The following is a 15,817-nucleotide window of genomic DNA, read 5'->3' as shown; positions in this document are numbered from 1 at the left end:
AGCCAGCACTAAGCAGATGGCACATCTTAAAAGCCAAACTTTAGTTTCTTTCCTCATAGCCTCATGGAAGCATGCCTTAAAGGTCTTCTCATGGGGCAGACTGCCTCATCTGCCTGTTAGCTACAGAAAAGGGCAGATATGCTACAGAATGCTTCTTTTCTCCCAAATTAACCAATTGGACATGCCTTTTTTTTCCTCAGGACCACCTGCAGGGTCAGTGACTGTGACAGCTTCCTTTTCGTCCCCATATAAAACAGCTCTACGAAAGACTCAGGGATCTGTCAAATTAACATAGTGATGGGAATGGGAAAGACGATACTCAGCATTTTACACTACAGCCCCCTCTTTGAGTGCAGAAAGAGCAAGTTATGCAACTCCTGTATGGGAGGGGGAGCCCTATGCAACTCATTTGCTTCATTTGATTTTATAACTGCTGCGCTGGGTTGCAAATGGCTGATAAAATCTATTTTAAACAAAGAGAGTAAGTCCTGGAGGCTAATATTACTGCTCTTCTACTGCCTGCTTCCCCAATTACTCTCCCTTCTTCAAGTTATGTTGATAAATCAGTTGCCTTCCTGTTTATTAGAGCTTGTAGTGGTCTGTTTATTTAATCAGCTCTTGGTCCATTTTCTAATTAAGGGAGATAATGTGGGCTCGTTTCCTGCCATAGTGAACCTGGCAGGGCACAGGTTGTCCTCAACTACCACATTAAAGTTCAAGATTATTCGTAATGTCTGCTTTTGTTTGGCAACTTCTTCTCTTCGCCCAGCTGAAGTAAAAAATACAGACTTTTTTTTTTTTTTCCTACTTTTCCACACTGCTGACACCCAGCCAAGGACAGGAAGATGGAAGCAGGTAGAGTTTTGTCAGTTTGCTACCATATGCCTCCTAGTGCAGGTGAAACATCCTTCTAAGAGACCCCACACCCCAGCAAAGTTAGTAATACTGCATCATACAATGATCTTAAGGATAATTTTGTGAAGGGAGGGAATGCTAGAATGGAAGGGGAAAGCATGCACTGGTTGGAGCATGCTCCTAGCTTGCTCTGCTGCTGGACTTCGGCTGCCCTCTGCACCATTCTGGCCCAAATCTTTCGTCTGACTGCTTAGTGAAGGAATATTGCTAACCACCCACTAGAGCATTAAATCATTCTTGTGCTCTCTGTATGCCAAAACAAGCAATGCTCTTGTAACAGCCTTAAGATCACCTCTCCTCCTACCTCTGAGATATCCTGCCTTGTATCTTTCTTGTGACACATCCCCAGCATTTAACAGCTACAATGAACTTAGGATCACTAGTCTTGCAAGGAAGTTGTCTTTTGCAGGGCCTCCCTCTATCTCTTAGGACCCATTTAGATGGCATATTAAGTTTTCCTATCTAGAAGGAAACCACAAATCCATTGCAAGTTATCAATACATGCCATAAGCAGTGTCTTTCAGCAGGCCTTGTCATCTGCTGAAAACAAGACCATCCATTTTGTCTCACTTCACAGGCTCTCCTTTAATCAGTATAAGCATATACACATACCTCACCCAAAACAGCTCCAAGTCCTGCAGAAATGCAGGCAAACACCACTCTACCACACTTTCAAAAGTTTTTCATATCAACTACGCTATACACCTCCCTACAATGTGTCTTTATGTGGAACAACGGAAAACCTGACAAGGTCCTGGGCAGCCGTCTCTAGATGACATGGCTTTGAGCAGTGATTTGGACTACATATCTATAGGTGCCAGCCAACCTCAGCAGTTCTGTCATCCTGTAGGAAAAAAAAAATCCCAGTGATTCTAGCACTTCATCAACAACCTGCACAACACAGTATCTTCCAAACTCTGACCCATGGAGAAGTGCTGCCCTGATCCATTTTAAAGCTGGCTAAAAGCCCAAAGTGAGGGTTTCTGAATTGTGCCTTACTTTTCCTTCTCTGCTTACACTTTGATTTTATTTGCATTTGCAATCAACAGCAAAAGCATTTCTATTTCTGCAGCCTTACTTTTGGAAACAATGAACTTACTTTTGATCTATTTCAGTCCAAAAGGAAGTGTTTCGTTTTGTTATGCTGCTAATTGTCTGAACCTCTGTCTCACCTCATCTGTCTCACTTAGATCCAGAGTGTGCTCTGGATCTATCACACTCAATACCTTCATAAACACCTACTTAAAGATTAAAAAAAAACCCCAACAATTCACCTTTATAGAGACCACTGTTCCCATGTATTCAAGTGACTGCTGTGAGTACCATCCTGTTACTGACCATGAAAAAGACAGAATGAAATTACATATAAAATATATCGTAGAGGAAGAAGCAAAAGTCAAATGAAATTCTGATTTTAAATGGCAGAATTCTCACCTTGTATTTTTCCATAAAAAATACATTGCACTTTTCTCCTTCTACTGAACCTGATGAGCACCTCACCAATACTGCAGCAGATGGAATGGGTCTATGGACAGAGGCAAGACTTCATACCCTTAAATTGCCTGTGTTCAGACACAGACCTTATTCCCAGAGGAAACGCAGTGCAACAAGTGCAGGAAAGGCTCAGTGAAGGGAGGAGCAAAATTTCCAAGAGCCTCCCCTCAGACCCCACACTTACCAAAGGCTCAAGTTCTTTGCGGTCTATGAGGTTGAGCTCTGTCACAAAGTAATAGAAATGCTTGTAACAGGTATTGACATGGGCTTCAGCCCCCATAAGAATGATGCGGTCAAAGTGATGGATGTAGACGTGAACAAACACCCGGAAAAGTCGGCAGAGTATCTTCTTGCAGATCTGAACGAAGTTCTTTGGAAAGGGAACACCTGTGAATAGAGAAGACAGGGTTGTCATAACCATCCTGTTATCCTACCAAGCCAATAGCTTTGGAGCAGAGCATGAGTTTCTAACCGCAAACTAGATTGTGACTTCCTAGGCCTCCTTTCCAATCCAGTAGATCATTTAATGCGTACATTTATCTGACTGCCAGCACCGAAAAAATCAAATACCTAAGCAACTTTAATGGTTCAAAACCAACAGGTACTGGTCCTTTTCCCCTGAATAATTTCATTTAATGAAGAAACATCCAGTATTGTAGTATTCAGAAGAGTGATTTTGACTGTAATGCACACTGTCCCATTAACAATGGCTTTACCTCCTGAGATGGCTGTTCCCCATACTGACACATACAGAACTCGTCCTAGAAGTGCTAGACACTCTTCTGCTCATCTTATTCAATAGTGGCATTTCACAGCATCAAATTTAATAATGACTTTGAAATAACTGACTGAAGGACAGACCCCTTTGCTTTCACCTTCCTCCCAGTTATGTGTATCAATCTGACTGCTCTTTTAATAGAAAAACTCTTGAACGAACAGGTCCTCCAAAATACCTTAGAAGTTGCACCACTGTGCAGCTGGAGACTCCAAAGCAGCAGCAAAAGCCACATTTGCAAGCAAACAGCCAGGCATCTATAATGTGGTAGCAATTCCTTCCAAACTGCCCTTCATGAAAGACTGATCTTGCACAGCATTGTGTACCACTGATCTGTCCCAAAAAGCTTGAAGGGTTTGTCTCCTTCTATGATTGCGCCTCAGACCTGATGACTTTAGTGCCATGCTTGAAACTCTACTGCTACTTTGCTTTGTGGCACATCCTCCTGATTTTTTAGATGCAGTTCAAGCTTCAGTCAGGTTTGAAATACAGTAACTGTAGTTACTGCTTCTTTAAAAAAACCAACCTCACAGCTAACCAGTCCTATACTCCCTAAAAGCCTAGCTCATGCTCTTAATAAGAAAAACATTAATTATTTGTAGAAAGAACATGGAGATATTAAATTAATACTGTTGCAAACTTCCTAGTTTTAAAATTTTTGTCTTCTGTTAAATACTGCTTAGCACACATCAGAGAGACAAATTAATGGACGAATTGCCCACTTTCACTGAGGGGAACTTGAGGATATAAAGTGAGAACTTCCATACTGAAAACAGATCTTTTATTACAGACTACATAAATTATGAACTGTGGCTGTAACCAGTCTGGGTCCCATCAACAGAAATACATGCCTTATTCTGGACTCCCTGGCCAAGGAGGTAACAGGTTATATCCACTGTGGATGTGAACACTGCTGTGTCTGTTAGCACGTGAGTGAGGAATCACATCAGCACACAGAAGTGTCCTGCTCACTATGTCCCTGAACTGCCACTACATTTGCCATCTGAGGCACAGATAACATGAGAAAGTGTCTTGTGTCTTGGGTTTTTTGGAGCTGTACTTGGTTCATTAGCGGCAAACCCTTTTGATGTAATTTCAAGTAGCTTTAGAAATTCAGTGCAGCTCTTCTCACTCCTAACGTACAAACTGGGGACCAAAGGAATAGCCACAAGTATCAAAGCACAACTACTTTATCTTCTTAATAAATGTTTGCTTTTGTCATCACATCTATTCATCTCAATGCTAAAGCTAATATGGAAGATCTCAGAGAAGGCCTAAATGCTCAAGCTATGAACTGAGACATTGCTAAGCTATAGAAATGATAACATGTCAAGATGCCTTGGTAGTATTTGAATCAAAACTCCACACAATTAGGCAAACACCTGGATTATAATAACTTATTGTTGTTATTTTCAAAGGCAAAATAAAAACAATCTATCAAAAAACAAAACTGAAATCCCAGTTATTTGATTATTAACCAGCCATTCAGCCATCAGAGTGTGGCTACATTCAGGAATGATTACATCAGCAACCTGCTTCAGATTTTCATAAAAACTATCACTAACTAACCGCTTTCATAAAAACTAGTATTAACTGATCAAAACAAGCTGAATAAATAAAGCTGATGGATTCTTTAACTTCCCTGCAATCCATGTTCCCACTTAACAGTTACAGGCACTAAGTCCAAAGGCTGTAGAGCACAGTTCCTGCTGCGAGCAGGGACTTCCATCTGACAGCTTTTTCCATGTGTTAGGCAGTCAATTTGAGGACATGTAAATAATGCAGAGAAAAAAATAGCTTGTGCGGAACAGCCTGGTGTGCATAAAAACCTTGCAGTGTTCCCACAGCTCCTCACGTGCAGTAAGTTTTCCGACAGGCCATGTAGCTTCATTTGCCATTGTGGAACTTCTCAAATTTTGCCAATGGAGAAGGGAGTCTCTCTTTTTTCCCATGTGTATTTTTAAAAAAGAATGAATTATGATAGTGGCCTGTAAAAGGATTTTCAAAGGTGCAGCAAAATTTCTAAGCACAGCTGACAAAGTGTTTACCAGCTTCCCTTGAGTAAAGCAAGACTTTAAACCACACAAATACAGAAGGTCAAAAATGCTCATTACTCTTTAAACAGTGAAACATGGCCGCTATCACAGTTTTATCACCTGCGTACAGCAGAATCCACAATGGCTCTTGACTTCTCTCCCCTTCCTGCCTCCAAAAATTGGTTTACGAACTGACATGGTGTCCTAAACAGTTTAAAAGTGCCTCCTGGTACCACTGAAAACAATTGGTAGCTATGCACTGAGCTGGATCCCTCAGCGTTGGAGAGCCTGACAGCCAGTCCATCCCTGGAGTACATAGGAGAGAGACTCAAAGTCTGATCAGCCTCAAGGTATCGATGAGCACATGGAGGCGGCTGCAGCACTGATTTAAACATACACCTGCTGCAGCTTGTGTTCAACATAAGACAAAAGGATGGTAGAAATACAGTCTCGAAGAAAAAAAATCTACTAGAACAGAAAGGATTTTGAACTCAGTTACAGTAGAATGAATCCAAAGTGAATGCCTGATGCCACCAAAATGTAAAAAAACAGAATGAAATTATTCTAGATCTATGTTCTGAGGTCAGAAATTGGCCTAATGTCTGTTCCCACTGCAACTGCTGTAGTTATACATAAATGAACCTCAAAATATCATCATTATGAGTGGCTCTTGGGAATGGTCTAGCTTAGGTATAGATCCTTGACTTGTTAAGGAGTCTCTGTCCTTTAGCTCAGCCCCAGTAGCCTTTGCCTTCTCCTCCTCCAAGCCCTCATTTAACATGGAATCCAGGTTTAATATTTCCTTTCTCAGAACTCTGTAGTTAGACAAGGAGAGGAAGAGAAAGGACCACCCCCCCCAAACAAAACACCAACAAACCCCCACCAAAATTCCAAGTATTTATTTCAACTTTTGATTCTTTTTACAGTGAAAAAAATTCCCATGAAAGATGTCTTACTATCTGCAATGTAAATAGACAGAATGTAAAACCACCATATTAGATTCCTGATTTACGATTACTAAAAGGCAATGGAATACAAAGATGACAATGAAATACCTCTCTGGAGTTTGTGCTGCACCTGCCAGCGCTGTAGCAACAGATGCCTCCTCCTGCAGAAAAGCTGCACCCATGTACCCTGGTGACAGATGTACCAAAGCAGCATAGAACATCCATGTCATTTCACCTGTGTCCAACCTCCCCTCACTCGCTTGATATTTTTCCTTCTGATGATTTGCTAGAAAAGGCTAGTCCTTACATGAGCAGGACTCTGCAACTTCCAATACTCAACTAGCCCCACAGAGTTATCACGTTGGAAATCCACTGGAAAATAGAGGTAGTTTCCTCTTTTTGAAAACAGCCTTATAGCCACAGCTCACCGTTAGGCTATTGACTTCAGTCCTTATACATCCTTAATTTGCTACCAGGTGATTTGCTCCTGTACTGGAGTGAGCATCCATATTGAGTCTATCCATCACCAAATGGACATAACACACAGTGCTAACAAAGTAAGTCAAGCCACTGATATCCTCTATTTCTTTTGAGTATTACACACACACAACAATTGCAGACAGTGTCACAGCCCTCTCCTCTCACGGCTTTCCCTCCCCAAAAGTAGTTACGACTGCTATCTGCTCAAAAGGCTGGTAACAATAACATGGAAAAGTCTGCTGACCATCTTGTGCAGTGATTAGCAGTAAGTTAATGGTCCACTGTTTTGAAACACAGATGTTTTAATGCCATGATGAAGGTCCTTATTTAAACCCGGAGGATACAAAAACTCTGATGCAAAAAAATGGTGGGATAAGACAGAGAGAGACTAACCATTAAAGAAACTAAATGAGGTGGGAATAAAGGAGGGCAACTAAAACTCTGAGATGAATGCAACAGGCAAAAAGTCCATCTTATTTGATGACAATCTCAAGTATTCTTACTTCAACATGTACCACAACCTCCCCTGAAGTAGGTCAGCTGCACAGGTTAGAGAGGAAACAGAAGGCTTTGACTTTGTTGCCTGATTCATTATCTATAGGCAAGAGTCAGAAAGTATATGGTCCCAGAAAGTCCGTGCTGAGGAGCCACAGAGAACAACCCAGATTTTTTTCCTGTAATGTTACATGCTGTTTTTGGATTGGCTCACACTCCTGCCCGTAACATACAATGAAAATGACTGCCCAGTTAATCCTCTCTGATTCTAGACATACGAGCATTTTTGACTTTCGATATCTGTGTGATACCCATATCTGAAGTCTTGCTTTACTCAAGGGAAGCTGGTAAATTGTGCATAGAAATTTTGCTGCACCTTTGAAAATCTTTTTACAGGCCACAATTGTAATTCATTCTTTTTTAAAAATACATGTGGGAAAAAAGAGAGGCTCCCTTCTCCACTGGCAAAAGGGTTGACACTACACTATTGTCAACAGAGCTTAAAAGCATACCGACCTGATGTAGTAAGATTTTTTTCAGTTTTATAATAAGGAGCAAGAAAACAGTGTCATCAAAAATTAACAACTCGGAGAAGGCACCTGAACCAAATGCTTCCTCCCCTTCTCCCTCCATGTTGTCCTTCTGCCCAAGCACAAAAATCTGCAAAAGATGCTCTCCACTGTTCCTGCAAGCTTTGCTGCAAAACACCTATCCTGATCCAAGAAGTTGTTTAATGTTATCTCAGCGTGTTAGTCAAGAAAGTGTCTGTCTCAAGGCCAATAAAAACAATGTCAGTTTTGCCAGACTTTGATCCTCACATAAATAAGCAAACAGCTGCAAAATATTACAGATAAACTAGACTACCACACACTACATCCTCCCGACATCGCCCTTCTTTCTGTTCTTGTATCAGAGAGAGCAGAAGAAAGGGAAACACCTGAGATTATATGGCTTTCTAAGCAAAACTGAGTCTTTCTATCTTTTCAAATCCGATTGCCTCTAACAGTGTTACTCTTGAGCAAATAAATCAGCACACAGACCCACTGTCTGACCTTCAACAAAACTACTCGTGCTGTCTGGAGAGAACGCTAAACAGAACAGAATACAAACCAGAAAATTGTTTGAGACTTTGCACTACCTGGACTTCCAGATCAGCTCTCCTTGCTGCTGTTTATCAAGAAGCAGGTGAAGGCACTAGATTTTGCAATTTAGTTAATTATACCAGAAGAGGTGTCTTACAATACAAATACTGCAAAACACCTAAGTATGCAAAGCACCTGAAATGACTCCCTGACATCAGAGGACAGAGGGACTTAAATCCTCATACTGCGTAAGCCAGATCCCTTGGATTTGAAGCAAATTTTACAATGGCTGTTCCTGACTACAATGTGACATCCATCCTGTTACTTATTACTTCTACTTCTGCTGTTGTGGAAGAGAAACAGGCAATATCAGTCTGATAAAATCGTCAGAATAGTTCTGGAGGCCTTCAAGGCAATGAGAACACTGAATGCCATAAAAAGCTGCAGAGTCATTGTTGTGTGACAGTGTAACTCATCTGGAAGATCCCATCTTCACCATAGTAACAAAGTGAGATTCGTTGGAGCATTGCATGTGAACAACTTTTCATGTCATTAATATATACACACATATTATACACAGCCTAAAATAGGCTTGGAGATCCACTAGAGTAATTTAGAGCTCTCCTTGCCTTAGCAGAAACTACAGTACAGGTGAACAGAATGCAGCCTCTTCTGGGACAGAGAATATAGCAGCCATTTGGCAGAACAACAGCATAACAGAGAGCTTATTAACCCAATCAGTGAACACAAGGAAAAAGTATGTATGAACAGTGGAGCCTGGCCAAGATATTAATGGAAAAACTTGCCTCCCCACCTGGCAGAGGTTTGTTAATAGCTTTGTTCCTACAATACTTACCATGGCCTGACAATTTCTGGGTGATGACATGGTTTTGGCTTTTGATGCTTTTGAGTGCACCACTGGCCAGCATAGCTTTTAGTTATGTTATTAACTTCTGATGTTTTCAGGAAAAAAACATTCTGGTACCCCATTAATTTCACAGGGACACAGGAAGAAACATGCTGTTCTAGGAGCCCCTCTTGGGGTTACTGATGCAGCAGGTTTCAACAATATGAACAATATGAACACAACAATATGAGCAGGTTTCAACAATACGAACAATATGAACACAACAATATGAACACAGGCAGCAAGCAGCACGGTCTTGGAAATGCACTTGGAATAAGACAAAACAGCCTCTTGTCCCCAAAACCCAGACGCTCCAGCAGTTAACTGAAAAACAGTGGCAAAGTTGCCAAAATTCAGGGCATGACATTAACAAGTAACTGCAGTTGAAAGGTTAATATGACAAAAGGAACAGAGAATCAGAGAACCATTGTGTGTGAAAGAGCCCTTTAAGGTCAAGTCCAGCCGTTAACCCTGCACTGCCAGGTCACCACTAAACCATGTCCCTCAGCACTACTTCTACATGTCTTTTAAACACTTCTAGTGATGGGGACTCCACCATTGCCCCGGGCAGATTGTTCCACTGCTTTACCACCCTGTAGAGAAATTTTTCCTAATATCCAAACAGAAGTTGCCCTAGTGCTAAGTGAGGCCATTTCCTCTTGTCCTATCACTTGTTACTTGGGAGAAGAGACCAACTCACACCGCACTACAACCTCCTTTCAGGGAGGTGTAGAGAGCAACAAGGTCTCCCCTCAGGCTCCTTTTCTCCAGGGTAAACAACCCGAGTTCCCTCAGCAGCTCCTCTTGGGACTTGTACTCTAGACCCTTCACAGCTTTGTTGCTCTTCTCTGGAGACACTCTGGCACCGCAATGAACTTCTTGGAGGGAGGGGTCCAAAACTGGACACAGTATTTGAGGTGTGGCCTCACCAGTGCCAATCCCTTCCCTCCTGCTGATACAAGCCAGGATGCCAGTGGCATTCTTGGCCACCTAGGCACACTGCTGGCTCATACTCAGCTGGCTGTTGACAAACACACCCAGGTCCTTTACTGCAAGGCAGTTTCCAGCCACTCTTCTCCAGGCCTGTAGGATTGCAGGGGCTGTTGTGACTCAAGTGCAGGACTTGGCACTTGGCCTTTGCAACTGATGGGCCTCAGCCCATCAATCCAGCCTCTCCTGATCCCTCTGTACAGCCTCCCCACCTCCAAGCAGATCAACACACCCACCTAATCTGGTGTCATCTGAAAACCTACTGAAGTTGAGATGATCCTCTCATCCAGATTATTGATAAAGATATTAAAGAGAACAGGCCTCAGTACTGAGCCCTGGGGAACACCACCTGTGACGAGCCATCAAATCGAGCACTTCCACCAGCTCCTTTAGTACCCTAAGGTGGATCCCATCCAGCCCCACAGACCTGTAGATATCTAAGTGGTGCAACAGGTCACTTACGATTTTCTCTTGGATTATGGGGGCTTCACTCTGCTCCCCTTTCCTCTCATCCAGAGCAGGGAGCTGGGCACTCAGAGAAAACTGGTCTTAAACACTGAGGCAAGGGTGGCATTCAGTATCTTAGCCTTTTCCTCATCCTTGGTCACTATGTTTCCCCCCACATCCAGTAGAGGATGGAGATGCTCCTTAGCCTTTTGGATGATTACTGTGCTAAATTCCTTTTCAGGGGATCATTAGAAGTAACATTCAGGCAGTTCTAAGACCTCAGATCACAGCCCTTGTCTCTCCTAATGCTAGTAATTTTCTGGTCCTTCGATATCTGTGCTGACTTAGGAATCTTGTATGTGCATGAGAATACCCCCAGCGCACATCGGCAGTTCCTTGGAGAGGGGATTTAGAAGTTTTAAACAAGTTATTTTTCTCCGCAGTAGAATGTAAGTAAAAAAGACAATTATATAGCAGAGTGCAAGGGAACTTTAGTGGAAGATTGGAAGTGCTGATCCAGAAAACTAAAGAGCAAAATGACCCAGTAACAGAATCTTGGTCCCTGACTTTACTTAAGGTAATCCTGATTTACAACAGCACAGCCTGGAATACTGTCCAGCATCTTAGGATAGAATTCTGCAGGCTGACAAGCAAGAGCCAGTTGGGGCTTTTGAAACTGCTTTTACATGTTTAACTATTTTCCCTTTTATAACATCAGATCTGGGGGTAACACAACAGATGTTTTTTACTACTCTGTTTTTACAACTGTTAAAGGGTTGTAAAATTGAATGAACCCACCAGCTGAAGAAAAAAGAACCAAGCAACTCCTTCCAGCACACTTAAGCACTCTCAAAAGACCAGAGAGCCAAGCCAGATACAGAAGTCTGTAACTGCAACGTGAGCTACTCTGTCACCAGTTGCTGCCAATCCATGCCCTTTCTAAAGCAAGGACTTCCCCAGGCACCTGAAGTTTTGCTCCCCTTGTTCTCTCAGAACTGTCCTAGTGGAAAAGGTCAGTCCCTCCCTCCCATTTAAACACTAATTGATATTCAAACACTAACCAGGATATCCAGCTTTCCACCGAGGAACACTCAGCACATGCCTGGAGGTGGTGACTGTTTTTGTTTCAGAGCAGACCCCAAGAAGGCAGTGATGTCTGCATTCTATATATTATTTGGGGGTTTTGGTGGTATTTGTAGAGCTAAGGACACTCAAATTTCTTTCTACTGTTTTGCAGTAGAATGTAAGTAAAAAAGACAATTATATAGCAGAGTGCAAGGGAACTTTAGTGGAAGATTGGAAGTGCTGATCCAGCCTTAAAGCTATGACACTGAAGGACAGATAAAACTCCTGTGTATAACCCGCCAGAGAGCTGGCAGCTTTATGAATCTGGACACTCAAAATTTCCTGTCTGTAAAGCAGGATGATGAGTGAATGTGGTCTAGGTTCAGCAATTATCCTTAAGCACCTTCAAGAAGTAGGCACACGGTAGCACAGGTGCTAGTTTCCACCTCTTTTGTGCTTGCAGGCTTTGAGTTTGTGCATTTAGGCTCTGGGCACCAATGAACTGTGTAAGAGGCAGAGCATCTACATCATAGACAGCGCTGCCAAAGACAAATTAACTCGCAGCACCTGTAGTGAAGTCAGCTGTACATTTCTGAAGAAGGACTACCAAGACACTGAATAGGGAGCTTCAAACTACTACAGAACCACCCCTCTGATACATGGTTACTAGCAGAGTTCTGACAGGTCAGCATGTTGGCAGGAAAGGACAGACCTTCAAAAGGGTTCCACTTGCATTTTGAAGAGTACTCGTAAGTGTTGGGCTCATGCTGGCTCTTCCATGCAACAAAAAACATTCATAAATCATAGAGAAAACCGATTTCTTACTTCTTCCTGCTTACTTACAAGACAGTTGTTTGTATTTTTGATTTCTAAAATACTTCAGACAGCATCAATACTAGTCTCTTAAATATTCCTCTCACTCTCAGCATTTCCATTTCAGTGTGTCTTAAAACACTAGATGTTCACGAGACTGAATAAACCAGCCTGACAACAAGTATTGAGGCTCTAAGAGCCACCAGTCAGATTCAGCATGGATATGTGCTAGAAAATAGTGACATTAAAAGGAAAATGTTCAAAAAACTCCTGCAACAAACACGCTATATTGACGGTAAAAACCTAGACAGAAGTGGTAAGAAGAAAAAGACGGCTGTTATACTGCATTTGGACAAAACAGACTTAATACTACAGTGTATTGTTCAATACACAGAGTGCCGAACTTCACATCAAGCCATTCTTCCTGGCTATACCAAGAATAAGAATCCACTCATTGTTTCATCTTTTGTATTAACAAAATTAGTAAATATGAAAAAATGTTCAAGAGCAGCACTGTATCAGTATAGATCGTCCATTATTAAATATTCTAGTAGAGTTTCTAAATTTCTGGTTACGGGAAGAGTTAGGTTTACCCTGAACCCAACGGATAGAACTGCATTGCTCTTCTCTGACTTAAGGTCATCGTTAATCAGTTTATTTTTCCCATGAAAGCATCACCATGATCAGAGGCATCCACTCCTGCTCCTGATTCAAAAGACTTTTTTCAGTATAGGAATTTTTTCAGTGGGATTATTGCCAGGACAATGTGTTTACCAATCCTGAGGCGTGGTCAGTATATTCCAAAAATTGTGAAGGTTGCAGGACATTAAAAAATGACTTTGCGCCCACACCTCTCCAACAGCTTAGAAGATTGGGGGCTATAGGGAACTTTCACAAGCGCTCCTACATGGATGTTCTTCTTGCAGAACTTAAGCTTCTGGAATCATTTGGCTATGTGAGAAGTTGGGCTAGATTTATATACATGTAATCACAAAATCTTTTAATATCTATGCCAAAACTAAATGCAAGGTTTGAGCCATCTTGATTCTGCAGAAAAAAACATTTGAAACATCAACACTAAAGAGAGAATCCAGCAAACTAAACAAAAGATATTAGTTGAAAAATCTGCTCTTTTTCAGTTATTAAGACAGACTGAAGGTTAAGTCAAAACGTGCCTTTTAAGATGTGTTTAAGTTTCCGTACAAGATGACTGAAGAGCACACACAGACATCACGTTGACCCCACTGTGTGTTCGAACATTCATTCAACAATTGCTATGGCTGGTCCTTTACAAAAAATCTTTGCTACAGTTTTAAAGCTCCTCTAGACTATCCCTGAGTCACAGTAAGCCTCAATAGAACTGTTGCTGCTACTATGGAGAGTATCACGTAACAACTAGGCAAACTGAAGAATATATATATATATATACATATGTGTATATTGTGAAGCTCTATGCAGAAAGTCTCAATGCAGAATAATATTCTATTCCTTCCTGGGGCTTGTATTTTTGAGGTGAACTACAGTTGTCCTTTTTGCAAATCTGTGGTGGAGCAACCTCATTTTTTCTTTTCCAGTTCTCAGCAGACGTGCATTTATCTACACAGATCATCCAGGTATCAGAAAACATTAATTTTCAGTATACTGCAGTAGAAGTTAAATTTCACGGCCATTTCAGTATATCCTGCTTATTTCTATCTCATTGTGGGGGTTAGAAGGATAAGGATAACATCATTATATGAGATACAGTTTTGCCAATCCTCACATTCAAAATATGTAAAGTAGATCTAAAAGTGTCTAAGAAAAAATACCGGTAGTTTTTTTTTTTCCTGTTTTGTCAGAATAAGGTATTTTCATCATCTAAGAGTTGAGGGCAAACAAAATGCTAAATAAATTCACAGACATAAAAAAATTCACAAATATAATAAAGAAATGTGGTAGAGCTTGAAAAACATATCAGACTGTTAGACAAATAATTTGACTCTATAAAGTCTTTTATTCAAGACATCAAGAGGAGGAGAAGGGCCAGCCTTAGATGCCAGCAAGAGTGAAAGAGAGCTTTATAATCCACCACTTGCATGGACCAATATTTTGGTGTTAACACAAGAAAAACATAAAGGAAGTAGAGCAAAAGACAGAATGAAAACGGAAAGAAAGCACAAAGCAGGTGGGATGTAACTGTGATTTTACAAAGCCCTAACTTCTACACTTAATATTAAGCCTGTCCTTATATCCACCCCTTTTAAGAGAAAAGACGTAAAATGGGCAACAGTATTTTGCCATTAGTTGTCCCTACATTAAACAATTTTTATTTTTACTGACGCACCTGAGCTTTCTGACTTCCAAAATGTGATGCTTTAATGGAATCGCATACTCAAAAAATAGTTTAGGCAAGCTACCTTCATGTTATCTCTTTTTTCCTTCCAAACTATGGGGTTTCTAAAGTGATTACAAATCAGAAGGGAAGAAATTGTCCTTCTTTGTTACACAGAAATTTTGCCAGAAAAAGACAGTTTCAATTGTTCTCATTTTGAACTGCTTAAATTTAACTGAAAACCGTTAATTTAAATTAGAGAGTAAGTGGATCTGGAAGGTTGATCTGTAAGCTGACTGATGAGGCTACATATTTTGCACTTGGGTTTCTCTCTTCAATATTTCTAGAGATGCTTCACATTCTCCTTTTTATACCAGAAAGTTCAATGGAAATACTGCAGCTGTGCTCAGTGCTTAGTAGTGCATCCTGAAAACATCTATGCGGTAAACAGACTGTAAATCAGCTTTTAGCATGCGAGTATCATAATTCTACCATGACCAAGAGACCATTTTTTCAAGGGGATTAATCAAATATAGATAACACAGGGAAAACCTTTCATATACAGTGTTCTTCAATTCTGTTGGTTCTTAAAAAAACCCCAAACAAACCAGAAAAAGCTTCTACATACTAGGTAAACTGAGCTGGTTAATGTGATAAGGCATCAAAAGTGAGTAAAAAAAATCAAGTCATCCTGAAAGAAATTTTCTGGAGAAAGAGAAACTAACGTACACAAGTAAATGACTCTATGATGATGGGTCTTCTGAAAATAGACACAGTTCTTTGAAATCCTTTTCTGTTGGCTACAGCCAACATGTTATCATGACCACTCATCCACACAGATGTCAAAACACAGACACACAGCTGGGAAAGGGCCACATGAAAAACATACAGGGTGTGAGGAAAGGGAGATGAATACTGACACAAAGGTTATCAAGGAGATGGATTTCACTAATAATAATAATGTCTGGGTCAATTGATTAAAGAAACAAGACAGATTGTCAGGGTCACACAGCATACCTAATTCCAAAAGTAAAGCAACAGTAGGAAAGTTAATTGTCCC

The 15,817-nt window shown here is 40.9% G+C and overlaps 1 protein-coding gene across 1 annotated transcript in view; it reads right to left on the bottom strand.

Moving 5' to 3' along the window:
- Nucleotides 1-2,087: 2,087 nt before the first annotated feature.
- MOB3B (MOB kinase activator 3B) overlaps nucleotides 2,088-15,817 on the bottom strand; it is a gene marked incomplete at its 3' end in the record, with an annotated part of 26,192 nt that continues 12,462 nt past the window's right edge. The window contains exons 2-3 of the mRNA XM_010137018.1: nucleotides 2,594-2,796; nucleotides 2,088-2,153 (exon numbers count right to left, since the gene is read on the bottom strand). Of these exons, the coding sequence (XP_010135320.1) occupies nucleotides 2,088-2,153; nucleotides 2,594-2,796 (269 nt within the window). The remainder of the gene's footprint in view (nucleotides 2,154-2,593; nucleotides 2,797-15,817) is intronic.

This window comes from Buceros rhinoceros, unplaced genomic scaffold (assembly GCF_000710305.1).
Source record: "Buceros rhinoceros silvestris isolate BGI_N320 unplaced genomic scaffold, ASM71030v1 scaffold12730, whole genome shotgun sequence".
NCBI classification, from domain to species: domain Eukaryota; kingdom Metazoa; phylum Chordata; class Aves; order Bucerotiformes; family Bucerotidae; genus Buceros; species Buceros rhinoceros.
The sequence above is the reverse complement of the archived record's forward strand: the minus strand, read 5'-3'. Positions and strand labels throughout refer to the sequence as shown.